Source organism: Pagrus major, chromosome 9, assembly GCF_040436345.1.
Source record: "Pagrus major chromosome 9, Pma_NU_1.0".
Classification (NCBI taxonomy): domain Eukaryota; kingdom Metazoa; phylum Chordata; class Actinopteri; order Spariformes; family Sparidae; genus Pagrus; species Pagrus major.
The window spans coordinates 19,925,241-19,948,640 of NC_133223.1; the positions used below are offsets into that span (position 1 = coordinate 19,925,241).

The following is a 23,400-nucleotide window of genomic DNA, read 5'->3' on the forward strand; positions in this document are numbered from 1 at the left end:
TTTGAGCGGTATTTATTAGTGTAACTCCGAGGAACATTCAGAATATAATAAAAGACCAATTTGTTTGACAATTTGAAACAAAGCCTTGGAGGGGTAATTACCTCTATCTTTTAATTCGCTCTATGTTAACGCCGGCCTTTAATTTAGGATATTGTTTGTTGCTGGGAGTAATTTGCATACGGATGACAAATTGCCAAAAAAAGAAAAAGCCAACTGAGAGCAGAGCTTCTATTTTTTTAATTTCCAAATTAAATGAGCTCATGCATACTTAGACTTCAACGGAGCACAAACACAACAATCAGGATGCTATTTAGGAAGTTGCTTACATCAGAGGGATACACAGAGGAAAAGGATCTATTTCTATCTGCAGATAAAAATGGCACATCTCTTAAGAGGAGTTCTTGTGAAGACATCTAGCTATCCATGTCTTCTCTGTAGCCTGCTGCCATCACACATAAACCCATTATCAGCTCAGGTGAGAAACTGAGAACTAACATATTTTAAAACTTACAAAAAAGTGTCTCTTCACCTTTTTCTGTGTAATTTGACCTCCTCTCTGTCAATTCTTAATCAAAGGACATTACACACAGTGGAAAGTCAGTCACAGATGATCTAGATTTAGCTTCAGAGGAGGAAACAAATATCTTCTTTGTGTACCTGACAGGAAGTGTTCTGTCCCCCTTGCGTCGATCCATCTCCCGCTGGGGAACAGGGTACCAGCGGAAGTTCAGCTTCCAGTTGAATCCACCGTAGGTCATATCTGAGCCTGCCATGTATTCAAACGTCTCGTCGCTGATGACATCGATGATGGGGCACACCACTGCCGTCCTGAGAGACACAAAACATAAAGCGCAAGATTCAAAACTGACATTAATTATATAGAAAATGCATTATTGATATGTTGAAAAAAATATATGACATACACGGAAAGGTTTGGTGAGGGATATCCACATGCCTGAATAATTGGAAATTATTCCTAGATTATAATTATCAGGTTATTAATTGTTTTCTCAAGCTTCTTATTATGTTCAATTTAATGTGATTATATTATTTCTAAAATGTGCTTTGTTGAAAACCAATTATAATTGTAGTTGTCTTATCTCAGTACTGTACTTAATTAAAGGTTCTGATTATGTGGCTTGTAATGAACGGCTGACAACCTGCTTCTTTCAGGGGTCACGCAGTCACACACATGTCTATTTTCCTCTGAGAATAGCTTGTTTATTCAGTTATGGAAAAAAATACATATTTCTGGGTTTGTATTAAATTTATTCTCCAAAACTACATAGTGCCTCTTTACCAAGGTATTAAAAAGGTAACACTTTATAATAACCATCGTAATAAATAATAAACGGTATATTTATAGGCAATTAAACTTTGGTAATAGTTGAAGTTGAATTTTGACGTATCCTGATATGATTCATATCTACAGTATATACGACAGACACAAACATGATGTCGACCAGCCCTCCTGTAACAACCTGTATCATCAATCTTGTGAATTCTGTTTCCTGCACCGCCTCATCTCAGTCTGCGCTCATACTTATAGACACCGATACATCTGCAGCAGCGTTCAGTAAAAGTGTAATGGCTCAATAATATAATATTCTGCGTCATATGATACTGATTTCTTCCTGAGGGATAATTAAAATGTCTGACCTCAGATAAGAGATGGATCGCAGGAGAATCATTATCAATCCATCCATCTGTTGATGTCACTCTCACAGGCAGCAGATTCGCTCTGTGTTGTTTTTCACAAGCAAGCCAAAGCTCGAAACGATAGTTTAATGCTCTGATAAATAACAGCAGCCACATAAACACTGTCACTTTGAAGCTGATGAAAACATCCACATCTCCATTTCATATTTGTCCCTAAACATGTATGTGTTGTAGCGAGTAAAACAAGTCCTTTTCCTCTTTAATCTTGACTTTACCAGCATAGTTGTAGCAGAGTTAACACAAAAACAGAGCTACAGTAATTGGACCTAGTTTCCCTCCGAGGCAGCAGCAGAGGCGGACGATGCAAAATGATTATCTTCTCCTATCAGCAGCGTCAGACTCGAGCATTGTATTCATAACTGATAGTCTGCTGTCCCATCAATATTCAGACAGAGCTTTGGCTCAAACCTCCAATGATGCAACTCAAGTGTAATGTGATAACAACAGTATATTTAATGTGTGCTTCAGGACTGACACGAGATTAAAATGATCGACAGTGAGAAGCTCATTAGCAGCAACTATTCATTGTTTCATATCAGTGCCTTAAATGTCAACATTACATTTGAAACATTCAGTTTTTTGCTCCCACCTGTCTTCTTTGATGCGTGCCAGCAGGGGCTCCAGCCAGCCGATGGTACACTCGCAGTGAGCGTCCAGGAAGGTGATGACCTGGCCTTTGGTGGCGGCTGCCCCTCTCAACCTGGCTCTGATTAGACCTGAACGCTGCTCCATCCTCAGGATCCTCACCGGCACCTCCAGTGTCCTCACGTAGTTCTCCAGCTTCTTCTTCAGGAAGTCTGAAACAAAACATCAGACACTTTTCAGCAACAATGCACTTGTGGGATAAGGACTTTTACATATAAATGAACGTCCTTTTCAGTCAAGCCTTTGCCAAACGTCGCATCACATCGCATTCAAAATACATGTTTATTACCTGACTGTCATTTCAGGAGTTGGAGGGGACGATTGTGAAGTCAAGCTGGTGACCGCAGTTCGAGACTACATTTCAACGTTTGTAATTGTGACTTCCCTGGATGTTTTCATTGAGACCTCAGGACATTTTCCAGCTATGTTTGTGGCCACAAACCCAGATTTTTTTAAGAAGACCTCAGGACATTTCTAGCTTTGTCTGTGGTGACCTAAGCAGGTGACTTGACTTGATGAAACATGATCTTTTCTAACCATAACTAAGTGGTTTTCTTGCCTTAAAGGTTTTATTTGTAAGAATAATCAAATAATGAGGCTCTGGGTTTCCCAACACATTAAAAACTCTGATGCTTTGCGATTGTAGGATGGGTTGGCCGCCATCCCAAAGTGTCAGTTCTTGACGAATGAGACTCAAAAATCAACTTTTCTTACAAATAGCACCTTTAACCTAACCAGACCATAAGTCTGGGTTAGTTCACAATATAAATCAGAAAACTGAATCTAAACTTGCAACATAAAGAAATGCAATCTTTCAAAATATCTGTGGTTTGCAATAAAATGTTCAACATTTATTTTGGCGAGTGGGTTGCCAAACAAGCTCACAAAAGCTCAAAGCTTTTTGACCCACTGATCCTGGTCCAGCCTGGATAATTTCCACATTGTTCACATTGATTGCCAGCCTCGTTCAAAATGTCTGTATGTCCTGTATGCTTGACCAGAGCGAAACCTTTCTCCCTGACAGATACCTACTGTATGCCAGCTGCTTGTTAGCTCGAGTGCAGACTACCAACCTCGCTCGCTGGCATCATCGACCAGTATGAGCTCCATCAGTAAGTGTCTGGGAGAGCGGTTGATGACGCTGTGAACTGTCCGCAGCAGGGTGCTCCACGCCTCGTTGTGAAACACGATGACGATGCTGGTGTTTGGTAGGTCGTCTGTATACACCTTGGTCTTACAGCTGATGGAGCACCAGGAAAGGAGAAAAAAAAAGTGTGTCAAATTAAAGTTACACAACCGATTTTTTAAATCTAAACTAAATTCAGCCATGGCTAATACCTTAATATAATAATTTATTTCCTAATACCTAAACCTGAAAAGATACCCAGTCTAAAAGTACAGTGGTGTTTTCATACTGCAGTCACAGTGGTTCTCTACGCTTGCAGCTCTTTATACTGTCTGAAAAGTGTCTGAGGAGAGAATCTGAGTGTGTTTTGCTGCTATCCAATGCTGCCGTCAATGCAGAAACATTGTCATATGAGATTTACTAGCAAATATCTCCAAGAAGAAAAGCAGTAAAAGTAAAACCAGTGTTGACAGCCATGTCAGCATGTCCTTGGCTTGACGAGATGTCTGTCAAACCCAAAGAGTGAGAATGTGGCAAACTTTGGACAGCGTTGCAGCGGATGATGTTGAATAAGGAATGAGCTGCGTTACAGAAGTGGAGGAGGTGGACGTTCAGGGCAGGAGGAGGGGTGGTGGGAGGTGGCGGAGGGTGAAAGAAGCCATCGGAGCAGACAGCGCTGCTGGTGCAGTCCTGTCTATTCAAAGTGACAGCGCTGACTGACACAACTAGGCCAGGAGGCTGCCTTCAAGACAAAATGTTATTGCCCTTCGGAGGCAGCGGCTGACAATTCTGCACGGCTCTGGATAATTTTAACCACATAGCTGGTGAAATTCTGCAAAGCTAAGGTGTGTTCTGTAATGAAGCTGATGTAATATTTATGTTAAGGAGCATGGAGCCATAAAGGGCCGAAAAACTGAAGGATGTGCAGCTGAGTATTCCCCTTTCCTCCTAATATAGGTCTTTTTTTTCACTAAATGATGATTCAAAATTATCTCCATATTTGCGTCTCCACGTTGCAAAAAGTCTCGAGTTGGCATTTTTTGGGGTGGTGTAGAAAAATGTTGTAACATAGGTGTGAAAAAAAGACATCCTGGTGGCCTATTTCTCACAATGTATGTGACTGGCAGGGCCTTCGGTGTCCCCTTAATGAAAGTGCTGAGGAGAACTCGTTCAGATGGAATATTTAAACATGAATCACTACGATAATGTCTCCACGAGAGGCGAATGCCACCGCATATCAGCAGCCTGAGATGAATGTGCTCATGTTTCAAACAAATTGCTCTTTGGGTCTTCATTAAGTGCTCAAGTGGATCTTGAGTGACAGTAAACAAAACCCTACTCCCATCCAAATGTCAGGCTTAATGTACACACTAGAGGAATTGGATGGATTCTGCCTTGAAACAGTGCCCATAATTAGCGACGTCTTTTCACATTAGCTGAAGTTATTAATACCAATAAAATATAATGGACTCAACAAACAGTTTAAAAGTGATTTTAATCATCAGTGTCACATTGTTTTGATAGTTTAAAGCATTTAATCTGCAGAAACAGTCTCCGTCTGCAACCCTGTTGAGGCTGTTATGTCAAGATAAATAAACCCTGCTGACCCACTGAACACGTCTGTCTGAATACTGGAACAGTTTCTAGCCAATGGCGTTAAAAGTTTGCACATTAAAGGGGCACTATGTAGTTTTGAAGAAGACTTAGAAAAGAAAGATCTTGATTGACTGATTATGTAATGCCTACACAAACTAAATAAACAAACTGACCTTAAAAGGACAACGCAATTTCATACTGAAACACACAAACAGTGTTCTGGTGACCTTATTTTCATCTGAGAAGAGCTTGTTTATTCAGTTATGGAAAAAATATTTGTATTTTTTGTATTGTTACCTCATTAATATTGTTAATATTTAATTTCTGAGTTCAAATTACTTTTCCAAAACTACATAGTGCCCCTTAAAGGAGGGAAAATCAAAAAAATAAAGAAATAAGGAAGCCAAAATGTCAGCTTTTTGATAAAGAAAACATGGATGGATGTGTGATGGGTATTGAAGGTATGTTTGCAGGCAGACTTGCAGACTAGTGTTATGTTGCTGTGTTGGAAAGTGGATGTGTGTGTGTAAATGTTTAAGGGTCAGTAGTGTGATTCACAGCATGCATCTGGAAGACGTCCAAGCTTACGCACCCATCCAACCTCACGTCTGGCAGACTCCTGTTCAGTGCAATCATGTCGCTGGCCATCAGATTGAACTGGTTAATCTTAAAGAGCTCCTTCATTTTCTCCTGGTCGTCCTTGGGGATGTTCACCGCCTTGCCCATCTCCCCCGGACCTTCGTGGCTCCGAGAGATCACCGCTGGAGCATAACGTGGGGAAGAAAGAATAAAAGAAAAGGATATATGATGAGAAATCAAACCCAGTATTGTTTTATTTTCCTCACAAAAGAGGTGAGAAATTAAGGTCAAACTGCACTGTAAAATAAATCACTTTGTATATACTGCCGAATCTTGATAAGGAAATAATAGGAGAAGCACTATAACGATATAAAAGCCCATTTAATTACAAATGCTCGAAATCTCCTCTACAAATGGGATTGAGAGTAATGAGCGCTGACTGACCTCCCTGACCCAGTCTGTTGGCTGTGTGCCCTGTCGAACCAGTGGAGGAAAAAAAGAGGTGGTGGTTTTCCAAGAACTCAATGAACTAAAAGTGCACAAGTTGAATAAATATATATCATAAAGATTGTGGGGTTTGACAACAAGCTTCAGTAAAGGAGAATGTTAAATATGAAGAATATGTTAGAAATGTACTTCTGCTGTTCTGAGAAAAAAAGAATCTTAATCTAATCGAAATTAGTCCAAGATGAAGGGAAACAATTACGTGTTTAACGTCTATTTAAAGTAATGAGCCTTTGTAAGATGTACAAATTATGTTGTGGACATTACAGGGTTTATTATCTGGCTCATAAAGCCAAGGAGAGTGCAGCAAAGCATGCTTGTTCTACCCCTGTACATGCTGTAAAGTGTAATTATCTATACTTGTAGCTCAGATCAAGTGCATGCTGCAAACTGGCATTTTATGTTTTAAATGAAAAACTCACTTTTTCAGTGCTTGTGTCTACCAACCCACAAACTGTTAAATCAGACAGCCAGGTCAGTTTTTCGTGGGCTGCCTCAAAATACATGGGATTCCACAAGCCATTTTAAAACTAAGCTTTTTCTATGCATTTTGGCCTTTGGTACACATACAGCCATTTTAGGAGACACTTTGGAAAACTCCTTCTAGGGTAAAGATATTCAGAAACTCTGTTTTTCAGTGTTTATGTATGGATTGACAGAAATGGAGATTTTTGGAAACGATTACGCAGGAACGTAGTTTATCAGTGTTTGTAGCATCATTGGCAAATTCAAGCTTGCTGTGTTATGATATTGGAGTATTTGAGTATGTACGTTGACCGAGATGATGTTATATTGTTTAATGTATTTAGAAAGACACCAACAGACATTGATAATACAATGATGAAGAAGAGAGAGTCTGTTGAGTCAGGCGGTAGCATGTTGCTCAGCTAATGTGGCTACTCGCAGTCTGGGGCGATGGTGGACTAATTGTAATATTGAGAGACAGTCAAAAGTAACTATGTGAACATTATGCCTCATTTGAAGCCAGCTAATTAACGAATAGCCAGTTTGATGCGGAGAACTGAGTTTATCGTGTTGATTTTTGTGTTTGTAATGTTGATGCAGCACTAGCTCAGCTACCGTTTTGCTCCAGGATCCTCACGTCAGGGTTTGTTGCTGCTGTGTATAAAATGTACTTGTTAGACATACCCTGAAGATAACGATACATGTACATATGAAAAAGAAATGGTCAAACTGGCCTGCTGGTGTTTTTGGTTAAGAAACGGCTCCTGTGGTGACATTAACAGTAGAAGTGAAGCTAACTGGAAGCTAAAAACACTGACAGAGCCGACCAGAGACACCATGGATCTAATGAAACAAGTCATTTCGTTTTACGTTGTATATACACAGTTTGGGCACTATGACAGTTGGCTTCAAAGCCTGGCGCTCTTCCTGAGGGCTTGAGAAACATAGTTCGCGGTGCTAGCCCAGGCTTGTGTGAGCTGACCAATCACAGCAGACTGGGTATTCGGGAGGGTGGCCTTTAAGAGACAGGAGCTAAAACAGAGCATTTCAGACTGATGCATTTGTTGAGCATTAAAGCATTCAAGTAGTAACACAAAATAAAAGTATGAACATAAAAATGAGCACAATATGTCCCTTTTGAAAGCACTTGTGTACTATGTATAGCAGTGTGTCGTATCCCCCTACATAACACTTACAGAATGCACACACAAAATCTGTTGCTATTCTCACCAGGCTGTTAAAGGCTGGGAGAAAATATGTTTCCTCACACATCGGTGCATGTGAAAAAGCCATTTCATACAGACGGTGCAGGCGCTCTACTTAAGCTCTCTCCTGGTTGTTGTGGCTCGGGATGAGTGGGTATTAAGCACTGAACACTGGCGGCTATATTTAATTCTAATTTAATCTATTAGGAGGTTTTGAATTCAGAGATTTGGGAGAATGTATTAATAGAAGAAAAAGTAATATGAGGGCAAAATCCTTTCTAGAATTACCACAGTCTTCTTTGCTCGATGCTCCTACAGTCAAATGCCTGCAACACATCAGCATTGCTGTTGTTGTAGCTGCTGCACAGAGCCAGCTCCCTTCACCCGGAGGTAAATAACCTTCTATGGATTTATCACTGCGCTCTCTCTCTCTCTTGCTCTCTCTCATAATAATCTCTCAGAGCAAAGGCAGTGATTTCCATGAAAGGGGGACACACAGTTCACATTAGCTGCAGGGCCCCAAGTTAAGAGGATTCCCTACGACCCCTCGTTGAGACGAGCTGGTGTCGGCCGGATTGTTAACCTCGACTGATCCTGCTCTTTTCTTTATATTGCTGCTGACACTCTCCATTTGGACACTGGTTTAAATCTGATGGACACAGCTCGAGAGCTGAGCTGGATGGTTGAGCAAAGTGTCCATCAGACACATGCTTAGCCTTTACTGTCCATCAGTCATAGGTTCAGATAAATCCTCTGATGCGGGTGAATTTTCAGGAAAAATCCCAGCAAACCATCAACCCCAGTCCTGTTCGCCCTGACTTTGTTTGCCTTCACCACAACATAAACAAGTTAATCCTTCATATTATTTTAAAAATGTAAAATTATACATATTTTAGCTTTACTGAATGAAGTGTGAAACAGCACTGTCAGATGTGAACAACTGTAGAGAGCAGAATACTTTGTGAATTTTGAAATAACATGTTGAAATACGGCAAACTGTCATTCCCAGTTTACAACTACATGTCTGTGTTACAACTTGAATGTTATAAATATATATGACAAATTAATATTTTTCAAGCCTGGAAAAACCCATATGTGATACGTGCAGTAGTCAAATATAACTGTAGTGTTGTCCAAATAATATGATTGGCATGTTTTCCATTTATGCCAAAGAACATCTCAGTCAAAACTGCAGAAGCGACAGGAATTGTTTCCTGCCATTACTATTTTTATTTTTACTTTGTAGGCTACACAGCTTTATTATGCTAACGTTAGCTGCCTGGCTCAGATTGCAATGACGGCCTGTCTGTCAGGCTGCTAGATATAGGCATGTTAGCATTGTCAGTGTGAGCATGTTAGCATGCTGATGTTAGCATTTAGCTCAAAGCACAGCCAAAGCTTATTTTGGGGTTTCAGCAATGGTGGAATGTAACTAAATACATCTACTCAAGTATTGCACTGAAGCACTTGGAGTTAACTTGAGTATTTACATTTTATGCTGTTTAAGTAGCAACTTACTTTGACTCCACTACATTTGAGAGAGAAATATTGTACTTTCCTACATTTTTTGACATTTGTCTAATAGTTAACCTCCTTTTTGCATTAAAAATACATGGTATCCATAAAGTACATGGTATGATGGAACGCTATATTACTTCTCTACACATATAGTATACAAAGTATCTCAAATAGGCTCCACATTGACAAATTACAACATTAAAATGCTCTTTCTTATAATATAATATAGAGTAAGTACATTTTACTGATAAGAATTTTACTCATTGTTTTAATTCAGCCGTTTTATTTGTAATGAGTTCTTCTATTTTTACTTAAAATGGCAATAGACAGGTTTTTTGCAATAACATATCATCATCAAGTAATTCTTGATTGTACAATGTAATGGCTCTGGAATAATGACACCATCTGCGTTGAGATTCTTGCTCTATAAACCTCACTTTCACTACTATTTTGTCTGCCACTGGGTACAAAATCTCCTGGGAAAATGAAGGCTGAGTGGCAACTCTGTGGATTCACAGCGGCAAAAATAATACCACTAGGAAGAACTAAGGTGGGAAATGTCATCTGTTTTCACTTGTATTCCCCGTTTTCTCTTCCACCACTGGGTTTCAAGGTGTACTTTATGTCACAGATGAAACAATTCAACCAGGGGATACATCAAGGATCCCCTACCTGCAAAAGGTTTTGTTTTCAAGCCTTTAAACTCATTTTTAATCATTTATCTTACAGAGTATTTGTATGCCAAATGTCAGCATTTTTACGCTACATTAGGCAGCCGATTATTTTTCTTATAAAAGCTTATTGCATCGGGTTTGAAATAATATGACTTTAATACGTGTTTGGCACATGCTCAAATTAACAACTTAGCTCCCTCATAACTGTAAATTGTCACTTTCACCCTCAATCAGCACTTTCAAATTTCTCCATCTGTGAAATGATACAGTCAAATTGAGTATAAAGTCTAGAAACACTCGCACACAAATATAGTTTTGCTTAGCAACAGACAGATCAGATGAGCCTTAGGAAACAAACTCGGTGGTATTTTCAAGCCCGACGCACACACACACACACTGACAGAGTGTTCATTATAAAAGATGACCACGATCATCTGGGAAGAAAACAGTGGCACCGTCTGTCCTCGGGTCAATCAATCTAATTCAGCGTCCCTGCCTGCAGCTTTATCCCAAGCAATTACAGTGAAAAGGTTCCCCTAACACTCACAGGTAATGAGTCTTCTGAGACACAATCACTCATATTTCAGGGCTGAACAAAAATAAAGTGCCACATGTCACGCTGTCCACCTGTCAGTTGTGAGATTAGCAACTCTAGACTCTCAAAATACACACACGGTACATGTTAGCCTTCTCTATACTATATTAAATTATTAAGATGTCTTGTGAGGGCTCAGCCGGACTCTTTGATCTTAAGATTCTTCTAGTCAGGGTGGACAAGGTTTTCCTTTGGCTCTTTTCAATCTCATTTACTTTGCAGGAAGGTCTGTGTGCTGGTGCACAGTTGGAGGCTCTATCACAAGCCAGATCCATTCTCTTTCCTCCGTAGTTTACCTCTACCTGTTCCCTCTGCTGCTCCGCACTGCTTCCTGCCTGTGAGTGTGACCCATCTGGCATCACATTATGTATCAGAGAAGCTCCTGTTGAACACAAATCTGCAGCAGAGCAGGACCAAACACCCTGTAGAGTGCTGCTACACTGCTCGGTTGTGCTCTGTCACCCTAACTGCAACATATTTTTCTATATGAAAACCAAGTACAACACCAAAGTTTCAAGCCAATTAGGCAGAAGTAGTGTGACATTTAAGTGTGATATCAGCAATGAGTGAGTATCATGAAAATGGTAAGCTTTCTCTGTGCCAACACACAGATTTTTGCAAGGCTCCATATTTTTCCACCCTGTCTCTCGTTAATCTCCTGATTCCACATTGGTACAAATTTAATGGACGTTTCTCAGTTTCTGTGTGGGATGTGTGTCCTAGTATCTGGCAACCCAGCCTGCCGAACGTCCCTGCCTGACATGCAGCTTGTCACAGCGCTCACTCAAGTCCTCCCAGGGCTCCAGACTTATAGTTCCCACTGGTTGCGCTGGTGCACCTAACCTTTTCATTTAGGTGCACCAAATAATACATTTTAATTTAAATTCCTGAGACATTTAATTGATTGTAAACAGTGAATAAAAGGTGCAAATACATGTACATACATACATGTAAATCACATGCATGAAAAAACTGCAATAATCTCAATTGTATAAAAACAAACACCTAAATTTGAGGTGCACCGGTGCGACCAATGAAAATGTTTAGTTGCACTTGACATATGTAACCAAAAAAGTTGCACCCTGGAAATGTGCTGTTACATTTCACTGAACAAGATCTTCGTGCACAGTCACCTCCTGTCTCTTTCGCTCATCATCTTCCCTCAAATCTTCAGACTGTAGTCCTGCATCGTGTTGTTCTTCCACTTCTTTTTAAAAGGTCTATCTGGCAATGACGGCTCTTCAACACACACATACACTCTCCACACAATGTTTGCACTTTATATTTTTTGTGATCTAAATTTTAGATGTCGACTTTTGATCGCTCTTTGTAGGCTACATTTCAAATGTTTTTATTCATTTTGCTGTGAGCTATATATTTAATACTAATGAAAAGTCATTCTTTCAAATCCTTGTATTTATTCTATTATTCTGTAGTGTAGGGTTGCCGACAACCCAGAAAATCTCCCTCTTTTCCACAGCCTAATGTTGGCAGGTATGTGAGAGGGTGGTCTATAAACAGTAATTCACAGAGAGTTATATTTATTACTTTCGAAAGCAGCTAAAAACAGCATTCTGCAGCACACTTTGTGGTGTGATCTTCACCTCAGCTCCTCGTGCCATTAATGCAACCTTCTGTTATCACATTTAAATTAACAGATTAATTACACCTTTATCTTCCACGAACAGACAGAATCATTTTATGGGCAAACATGACAAAATGATGTGCTTGACAAATCAAACCAATAAAAGTTGCTCATTTGATCTCACTGTTATCATCATTTCCTCCTGGTTATTAATGATTTTTTAATGGATACACTTCAACACCTCTTGACGATCAAGTAGCGCAGCAGACTAAATTAAAGTCATGAGGGGGGGACCAATATGTATTGCACTGATAAACATCGATGCAGGGATTCACAGCAGAAATGCACCGTAATCCACAAGTGAAAGTCCCAACTGTTACATTTCATTTTCAGAAATATCATGTGCTGCACACAGCTTTTCCTTGTAATGCTCAGCCTCTTTGAGCGGCTGATTGCAGTTACGAGTAAGAAACCACGTCACATTCTTCTGTCCTGCATGTTTTAAGGGTGTATCGGTGGTACTGTAGAGCTGTAAATACACGCCATTCTGCTGCAAATAATTACAATGTCAAATTTATTTTGTCTACATAAAAAAATCCACAGATCATTTTCAATCAATTTAACTGCTGAAAGTCTTCATTTTCAAATACAGAGGAAAAAATGTAACCTGAAACATTCGCCAGTGAATGTGTAGCCTTAAGGAAGTGAGTCATAGTCGACAGTTATTTTTCCTGTGTTGTAGGATGGCAAATAAATGAACCTTGATCCTTATTCCACTCACAAGTTCACTGTGAGAAGTTCACAGAGGCTGTAACTGTCTCAGGGTAGATCTCTACAAATCTCAGTCCAGTGTAACAAATGGTTGGCTCAAAACATTCCTGTTAAATTACGTCACCATCACCTTTGAGGAGGACAAAACCACCAAGTTTAGTGAGTGAATTCATATAAAGCAGAGTCTATGACAAAAGGGACACTCCACTTTTGTCATTCTGAAGAGAAAATAACAATGATGATGTCAAAATTTATCTTAGATTGTGATTGAGAAGAGAAACAAAGACCTTTTGAAACAAACTGCGTGAAAAAACATAGGAATCGTGCTGTAAACAAGATTCTATGGTAACATGGGTCTATGCAACATCCTTTCCTTTATATATATATATATATCTTGAAAAAAAGCAACCAATCCAAACAGCATTACCGCAGTTTGTCAAGCAAACATAAGATCTTAAATAAACATAATGACATAATGGACTGAAGCGACGGACCATAAAGTTCATTATGGCCAAACTGAAAAACACTGAGCTACAGGGCGGCTGCTCTAATCAGGAATTTAAAGCAGACATTCCTTAAAAGGTCATTATTGACCTGGTAATGATGACCAGTGTGGGATCACTGTCCTCTTGTCCAAAATAGATGCAATAATATGTATTATATTTGTAATATTGATAGTATTCATTGCTTTGTGTAGTGTGAAAGTCTCCCTCATAGTGCTGATGCCACTGAGCTTTTCAGCCTCTTCTAGCTTGTTTTGGCTTAACAGTCTTAACATTTGCAAGTGGTTTAATCAGAGTCGCTCAACTCATCAACCCGTGGGAAGAGGTTTACAGCAAAAAAGCTCAGACAATGGCAGACAGACGAAGCTACCGACAAAGTTACTGCTGAACAAATTCAAAATTTTAGCAGACCCAGAATTTTACATTCATCTGGTTGTCAGACACATAACTGAAAATTACTGTTAATGTGTGTTAATCCAGCTCTAATAACTTTTCCCCTATTGACCAAAAACTGAACACTTTGGACCTCCAACATATTGACAGTCTTTTGTCTGGTATACTGACTTTTTGACTGCACAATCATTACCTGAATGGCAATTTGTGTTACCTTTCAGAATTGCTTAAGGAGTAAACAAGCTCGGGTAAATTGATCTCAATCAAAGTCACCTTTAGGCTGAATGAACATGATTGAACTTGAGAAGATGAAACTACAACCAGCTGCAGTGTTGTGGAAAACCAGTGACTGAAAAAAAAACTTTGCAACGCTCAGTTTGTAGAAATGTAGCAAATCATCATATTTAAGTTATTTTAAAGGCAAGTGTAACAGTGTACGTTTGTAATGTAATCAGTCTCAGTGGCTGGCAGCTCTGCCTCATTCTAACCTGAAAAGCAGCTTAGCAAGCCTCTTAGAAACCTGCTTACTGCAGAGCATGTGAGGAAATGAACTACAGAGCTGCTATGGTTTAGGTTGACCTCACAATCATTCACACACACACACACACACACACACACACACACACACACACACACACACACACACACACACACACACACACACACACACACACACACACACACACACACACACACACACAGGTAATTTTATGCCCACAGTACACACTATATTAACTGTATCAATATCAATCCACTCAAATTAGGCTAGTGGAGATTCACTACATCACAAAACTCTGACAATTATGCCATTGTTTTAACTTTTTTGTCGATCGATAACCAAAATTTGTGTATTTTTTAACATTATGGTCAACAAAGGATTTCTACAGATTATCTAACCTACGTTTCTGACCTTTCAGGGAAAGGTTTTGCCCCTCAGTGAACTTCATTGTGTTAATAGGATTTGTGACAGATGATGATTGTGTTTAACATCCTGCTGCAACCATTGGACGTTTTAAATCACAGATTATAGTACAAGCTTGTTTGACTAAAGCCAAACAAAACGATGTGTTGTTGCTCATTTTAAATACATAGTGCAATGTAAAATAAAGGTATTTTTATTTAGAATAAACAATGTATGCCTTGTGTGCCTTCATCGATCGTATTTTACATTTTTTTATTGAGACCATATTCCACTTGTTCTAATGAGGTACCTACAATAGTAACATGTTACTATCTTTCAATATTTACACATTTTCTATCCAACATTCAAATCTGGAAGACAAACTAAATCAAAGCTTCATGTAGTTCTAAATTAACATTGAGATTTTCTGAATACAGAAGTTGTATCAAGGGATGTCTCACTGCTGCAAAACAAACTCCACACAGCCTGTTTCTGACTGTTATTAATTATTTATAATAATCCTATATTCATTTTGATTGGGTGTAATTATTTTATGAAAGGAATGATGGCTAAAAGTTAAAACATGTCCACCATACTTTTTTCAAGAGGGCTATGTGTGGTTTTGGTTTTGGTGAACTTCAGTACAATATTTAAATGTATCAGTAGAAACTTATTTTACAATAAAATCTAAAATCTGCACTTACAGCTGCATTACCACTGAATTTCCTGTCAATTATGTGCAGATGACACTTGTACCAAATATGTAGTGTGTGGTTTGGGATTTTGTGTCTGTTCTTTTTGATGTTAGATTGTTGATCAGTACTATTATTTTTGTTTTTAATTTCTTGTTTAAAAGCCTGTTAATTTCCCCCTTGAGAAAGAGATTCTGCATCGCAAGGCGTTTATCCTCTAATTAAAAAAATTGATTTACCTTTGGAAAAAGTCATTTACTGTGATGAACACAGGGCACAGGGTTTTACAACAGAGTCTCAAAAGTGGTAGAGGGTGTACAAGATGTAGTTTTATGTGGACAATTGAAAGTGTTTTTTTAAGGTCATTTCATGCAAAGATGATTTTAGGAATCCAAATATATATAGAACAAACACTCCGATATGTTTAATGAAGATATGGTTAACTTTTGATTTCATTATAGATATTAAACTTACAAAGTTATTACATGTTCAAAAAAGCTATCACTTCTCGACAGACTACCACCCTTCAACAAATCACAAATGGAACTGAGCTTCATTTTCTCTCCTCAATTATTCCCATTATTAATCAGCTAAAGCTCCAAAAATTAACATTTTAACTTCCTCTCAGAAGTCTGAAAATAGACTCGCTGTAAAGCCTGTTGTCTCCGAAACACTCTGGTTATAATGAGCAAAAGAATAATTTAATAGAAAATCATGAAAACTGAAAAACATATTGAGAAAGAGAGTAGGAAAGGGAGAGCGTGTAAAGTGCTTAATGGACCCCAGAAAACTTTAAGCCTCCTGCTAATGAAAGGTGTAGCAGCAGCAGTGCGGACTCACCTCGGAGGGCAGGGAGCAGCGAGCGGTCCTTCCTATCATCACATTTGTTACACTCGCTGAAGTAGAGCAGCAAGAACACGTCCACCAGCACCCACACTAAGGAGGTGGTCAACACCACCTTGCAGTAGACAAAGCGTCGCATCACCTCCCCGTGATGTCAGCCAGGCAGCCAAACAGTGCTCAGGAGCGCTCCGTCTGCCGATGCGGCGTTTGAACTCTGGAGACGGGCTGAGGAAACAGGGAGGAGCAGGTTTGACCGAGAGGCGTCATCCTACGAGAGAGGAAAAAAAGACAAAATGAGAACGGCGATCATGATTATTGTTTTAGTCTTTCTGCTGTGAATCAAGAGGAAAATCAGTGATCGATGATTTAAAACAAGCAATCTGTGAAGAGACGTGATGTCAGCAAGTAACCAAGTAGATCAATAATGTAAAAGTGATTAGTCATCACCTTCTCTAGACTTTACTTGATGCATGTCATCACTTTCACAAACCGATTACATGGCATTTTTCCATGTATTTATTTTACTTTTTATATTAGTGGACTGTCACATTACACAAAAGGTAAATTAAATCAGACCTACAGTCAGTAGTGTAGGAAGTGATGTACTCAAGTAAAAGTAGCACTACCAGAGTGTACATAAACTCTGTTACAAGTAATATTCATGCAGTTACATTTTTACTTCCACAGAGTGGCATATTTCAGAATAATGTGTTTGTTATTTATACATTAATGCGTTCAACACTTTCATGTTAAAGATGGAATGTAACTAAGTACATTTCATTACTAAAGTACAATTTTGAGGTATTTGTACTTTATTTGACTATTTCCATTTTCTGCTACTTTATACTTTGGCTTCACTATATTTTGGTGGTAAATATTGTACTTTTTACTCCACTATATTTATTTATAACTTTTGTTACAAGGTACTTTGCAGACTACGTGCTGCATCAGAGCCAAAGAAGTGCATTTTTAAATGCATTTATTTAATCATTAACCGGATTAAAATGTATATTGGATCCGATAATTGGTCGATCCATACAGTTTATACATAAATGTAATATATATGTATCGTTTACTTTTACTTGTACTTTTGATACTTAAGTACTAATTAATTAACATCAGATACTTTAAGGCTTTTACTCAGGTTCTATTTGTATGGGTGACTTTCACTTTTACCATAATATTTGAACAGGATATCTTTACTTTTAAGTATGACCATTAGTATGGTATTTTTTACAACACTGACTGAAGCTGGTAAAGGTGGTTTAATTACTTCATATATTGTATCTGCTGGGTAGCTTGTGAATTAATTTATAAGTTATTTCACTTATAATATAACATCATAATTTATTTGTTGATTATATTTTGTGTTATTAAACACAATCTGCAAACTAACTATGTCTAAGGTTGCCAAATAAATGTAGTGGAGAAAAAGTACAATATTCGCCTCTGAATGTTGTTGCTGTGCAGAACTATATTTCGTTTGCCAAGTGTGTATTATGAGAGTGACAAATAAAGAACTTGAGAACCTCATATGAGGAGAATAGTAGACAGAACGAAGTGGATAAAATAGGAAGAACGTGAAGAGAAAAACACGTTCAATACATACTGTATATACTATATACACTGACTGATTGAGGCAGAAACCATACCTGAAATCTGTGTTTGCCAGTAAGAAAATCTGATAAAAATGGGGCCTGGTGGTTTAGGAGTTAATGGTTTGGGGCAAAGTTAGATTTAGCAGTTCTTGCATCAGCTACATTTGAAAAAAAAAAACTGTTTCTTCGACAGTGTCAAATAAAACTCAACGTTTCCACTGTCAGTTACATTTAGTAAGCGGTGGCAGGTGGCCAACTCGGTTTGTTGTGCCACAGCAATCCTGGCATCATGTTACCTCGTATACAAATAGTCCCAGTGAGTTCCACAGCAGATAAACAGCTTTTAAATCTGTGAAAAAAGAGAGCAGAGCACTGCGTGGATCAGTGCATACTACTCTGACAGTTACAGCTACCTTCATGAAATGGGGTCACTGTTTTAAAACTACCTCACATACATCTTTGACATGCAGCAGCATGCAGTTTCTTGTTCATTATCTCCACATATGTATACGCCAGGCTACTGATATATCGGTGATAAACTTATAATACTGGCCCATATATTTGCTCTATTCTCACAGAGCCAGACCATCTCCACAGCTCTGTGTCAGTGCTGGAGAAGGGTCAGGCTGCACAAATTATCTTTCTGGGGATAAAAGCTCTGGTTTGTTTGTTTTTCTTGGTACACCAATCCCAATCGTCTTGGGTGGTGCTAAACCCAGAATGGAGCGAACAGAGGTTTTGTATTGGTGAAACAATCAAAATGGCTTAATCCCCACAAAAGACAAGGTAACAGCTGCTAGCTCATTTAAGTTTGCACCGTTACGGACCAGATTAGTGTTAGGGTAAGCCATTTTCAGCATGTAGGTTGCTAGCTCCGAGTTTCTTTCCTATAGCGATGGGGATTTTGAAAACGCTAACACGCAGATAGTGGAATGGAGGAGAATGCCGACTGAAGTAGTCGGCCAAATGCAAGCTTATACCCACTGTCTAGTACATGCAGTGAGTCAGACTATATTGGCACATGTGATTTTATCGGTTAAGATCTAACATACACACACCTAGACACAAATATATACAGTATATCTAACTATAAAGCAAGGAGTCTGTCTGTCTGTTAATCGCATTTCTTAAGAACCATTCATCAGATCTGCTTCACACTTGGCAGGTGTGTTGCTGAGGACCCAAGAAAGTGTATCAACATTAACACATTTTGAATAAACAGCGAACATCGCTATGGCTTCATAGCTCTGCAGACGGAAATGTGGGCTAACACATGATCCCTCTCACGTGATCTCATGGGGAAGCAGACATAAACAACTGGAGATTAGGGTGGTGCAACAACTTGCGGTAGTGGGGCATTGTAGTGAGAAAAAACAAAAGCAGTAGGTTAAACGAGTCTGGTTGCGTGCAGAGACGTGGTCAACACAGTTTAATACACTTCAGCAAGAACTAGAGGTGAGATTTTACAGGCCATATTAATAACATTTTTATGTAGACAAGTCATTTTTCTCAGAGCTACAGAGTTTGTAGAAAGGTGCAGAGTAAAAGTATCTCTTTTCCTTTAAAACATTATTATGATTGTGATTTAATCATTTTAAAATGTTTGTCAGGTGCAAAATGATTGTTTTGTTTATCTCTGTGAAATAACTCTGACGGCTGGTTCCTGCTTCTAACAAGGTTTGCCAGCCAGTAGTACAACGTTGAATGAACATTGACAAGCAACAGCAAAGTTAATGTTTGCTAGCTAATGTGTGAGGTTGTAGTGAGGTTCACACTTCTTTAATAGAGTTTTCTTATCTTCGCTCTATTTTATGGGTGTCACTGCCTTAGGTCACACTCAGACCTTTATGAGGGGGGTGGTCTCACCCAGATTGCCACATTGGACTGACCCACGACCCTCCACTTTTTCTCCATTTGAAGGATGAATGAATGCTAATTTCCCCTTCACAGACCTCTCCCACTTCCTACATGAGTAGTGCTGCTCGGACCATCTGGGAAGCTTTCATAGCAGAGGCAATTTGCGGAGGTTAGATGTCTCATTGGCATGGGATGTATGCCTCACAATATTTCTGATGAAAAACAACGTCATTTTCTGTCTGACAGGATTTCTACTTGACTGAAATTATAGTTTTTTTGTTGACTGAAAGGCTTATGAAAGTGTAATCAGAATGGAAATGGGATGATGAAAGGAATGCTTTCAGCCATAGAGAATCAAACACAAACACCCGGCAGCCTTTTAGACATTCAAACCAGAAACATAGGCTACAATATACATCACACGGTGTAGTAAATGTTCGCTGCTTGTACTCAGAATGTGACTATATTAAAAATAGGTTTTCGCATTCGAGTGTGCATTTGATTGCAAGAATAACTTAGCCTACCCTTTACTTGTACAACTAGTGGAAACTGCCTGCAGCATCTCCTGTGGGGAATCTGACAGATTTCCTTATCTTCCACTTGCAGCATGGTAATGATTTTGCACTCCACACACACACACACACACACACACACACACACACACACACACACACTCACACACTCACACTCACACTTTGTCCTCTTCGCTCCCTGTCTAAATGTCCATCACAGGGTCTGACACCGCTGCCCTGGGCTAATTCTTATCTCATTCAAAAACAAGGCAGCCTCTGTCCAGCTGCATGAAGAGCTCCACACTCAGATCGCAGCACAGTGGATGATCTCAGATACAGAATTCAAACACCATTCACTGACAGTTAGACATTAAATGATTAGTCAATCAAAAGCAAACTGATTGCCAACTAGTGTCAACAATATAAAAACATGGATACATATTTATTCTGAATATTTGAAATGGTTTCTATACTCATGTATCACAGTAGTGATACCCCAATACCAGCTGCTTTTTCGCTCTTCTCTCCAATAGCAAGATGACACATGCAGCACACCTCCTCCAGAGATTAAAGGTATATGATGTTGTTCTTAACACACTGTACACAAGTCTTGTCATATTTATCTTTTAATAAAAATAAATATAACATTTTATGCCCTCGATGTGTCAATTTTTCCCTGTGGTATCAGCTATTGATATTTTTGAAAGTAATGTATCAAAGTTAGAAGTAGTATCATGACAAAACCATTATGATAATCAATTAATCCTTTTTGTCCTTTTTCAAGCAAAAATGTCTAACATTTACTGGTCCCAGCTTCTTAAATGTGGGGATTTGCTGCTTTTCCTTGTCCTTTTGGGGTTTTGAACTGTTGGCTGGACAAAAGGACACATTTGTGGGAAATTGTGATTTCATGATTTTTGAATATTCGAATAGTTGTTATATTAGGAATATTCAAATTAGGGATTTATGATACACACCAATCAGCCACAACATTAAAACCACTGACAGGTGACATGAATAACATTGATCATCTCATCACAACGCGATGTTCTGCTGGGAAACCTTGGTCCCTCATCACAACAACACTACCCGATGGCAGTGGCCCCCCAGCAGGACAATGTGCCCTGACACACCACAAACACTGCTCAGGAACAGCTCAAGGAACACAATAAAGGGCCCAAGGTGCTGACCGGGCCTGCAAATTCCCCAGATCCCAATCTGATTGAGCATCTGTAAGACGTGCTGGAGCAGGTCTGATCCATGGAGGCCCCACCCCCCAACATACAGGACCCAGAGGATCCACTATAAAACGCCCTGGTGCCAGACACCACAGGACACCCTCATGCAAATATGGTTTTGTCTGAAAAACTAGATTTTCCATTGTTTTAACGCTATACCACCAGGCTATACGCTACAGTACTATAGATTCAAACAGCAGATCTTCGAATAATTGAATAATTGCCAAATACTGACTATCGAATAGCTTTTTTTCTTGAAATGCTCATCCCTATAAACGATTTATCTATTAACTGTGAAAATAATCACAAGATTAATCAATAATTATGATTATCATCATGATTAGCAGCTATTCTTCTATCCAAAGTAAATGAATGCAACCAGACTTCCACAAAATCATCAACAAAATGATCTCAGTAAAATTCTGCTGAAAGTCTGTACGTAGCACATCACCTCCACTCACATTGCTGACTGATCAATGATGATTCTGTCTGTTTGCATCTCTATCCATCTGCTTTGGTGCGTCAGTGCCACAGACATGTTTGGGTTTGGTAGGTACCACCAACCGCGCTGCCGGCAGCTCGCTGGAGTCTCGTCCGGAGGAGCCTGAGTCAATTATCATAACCATCTGCACAGATGAATATTTCCTGTCTGCTGTAAAGTACCAGTCCCTCCAGTCTTTACAAAACACTTTTTCCAGTCCCTTTCGAGACAAGTGTAAAGCCATCAGGCATTAAGCTGCTTCCTGAAGTGACAGCTAATTGTGTTGTTAGCAGCACTCTTTGTTGTGAAATGTCTGGTGTCGTGCCATGAGCTAATTTACGTTTTCCTCATTCATGACAACAGCATGCAAATGCAAGACTGTTTGCTCATCAGAGTAATATAACCAATTCAGATCAACATTTCGACACCGACTGTTGGATGGAGAAAATAGTATCAGATCCTGCTCCGCAGTCATAAATATGCTCACATGTGGCCAAGACTGTTTTGTGACGAGCTTGTGCACCCACCCCAGACAGGGTGTGAGCTAACACTTTTAGCTCAGTGCTAAAGTGAAGATTTCTGCTTTTAAAAAAGGTGTAAATAATATTTTTTCAAATAGGGATCTTGGGGCTTCTGGAGACTTGGATTACAATGGATAAGTGCATGGAGCAATTTTATGTTTGTTTTTTTACATTTTCAAAACAAATCCCCATCTACTTCAGTTGTTCAAGAGAATGCTGCGATGCCGTTTTGCTGTGAAGCTCCAGGAATGTTTTGTGGACGATGGAAGTTCACCCGACGTAGATAATGACCGAATGTGACATTTCGGTTGAACTTATCCTTTAAGGGATCAACTGTATGTGATTACCTCGTTCATGTGCACTTGTGATTCAAACCCGGCCATCTTCAAGTCACACACCTGCATCTCTACCGTGTCCAACATCAGTACCTTTTGGCATCAAGTGTTAAGAAGTGTTGACTTAAAAGTTGGCACACAAAAAAACAGATCACTTATACTTACATGCTGGGAAAATCATTGTTTTGGTACCAGTGCTGAATCTCATTTACCACATTAGCATTGGCACCAGTGGTGAAAAATGCCAAGCCATGCCAGGAACAGGAGGTGATTACAGAGCTGATCCCAGTAAGCCCATTAGGCCAATGCATGCAGCTTCTTTTATAACCCAAACAACACGAAAAGATTACACTCACCGCTGTGGTGGCTTTAAAAGGTGTGAGACTCACACCCACTGGCCATCTTTTCATTCAGGTGCATGCACACATCATATATTGACTTTGGACTGTTAATTGTGGGATGAGCCAGGAGTAAGATGGGGAAAACACTGTTATAACAGCAGGTGAATGCTGATAAACATACATTGATACACTGAAAGCATCAT

The 23,400-nt window shown here is 39.2% G+C and overlaps 1 protein-coding gene across 2 annotated transcripts in view; it reads right to left on the bottom strand.

Moving 5' to 3' along the window:
• Nucleotides 1-23,400, bottom strand: part of galnt13 (polypeptide N-acetylgalactosaminyltransferase 13) — a 44,200-nt gene that overhangs the window by 20,395 nt on the left and 405 nt on the right. For both annotated transcript variants that reach the window (XM_073473787.1, XM_073473789.1), the window contains exons 2-6: nucleotides 16,312-16,582; nucleotides 5,679-5,847; nucleotides 3,438-3,604; nucleotides 2,309-2,516; nucleotides 658-828 (exon numbers count right to left, since the gene is read on the bottom strand). In XM_073473787.1, the coding sequence (XP_073329888.1) occupies nucleotides 658-828; nucleotides 2,309-2,516; nucleotides 3,438-3,604; nucleotides 5,679-5,847; nucleotides 16,312-16,453 (857 nt within the window). In that variant the 5' untranslated portion in view covers nucleotides 16,454-16,582. The remainder of the gene's footprint in view (nucleotides 1-657; nucleotides 829-2,308; nucleotides 2,517-3,437; nucleotides 3,605-5,678; nucleotides 5,848-16,311; nucleotides 16,583-23,400) is intronic.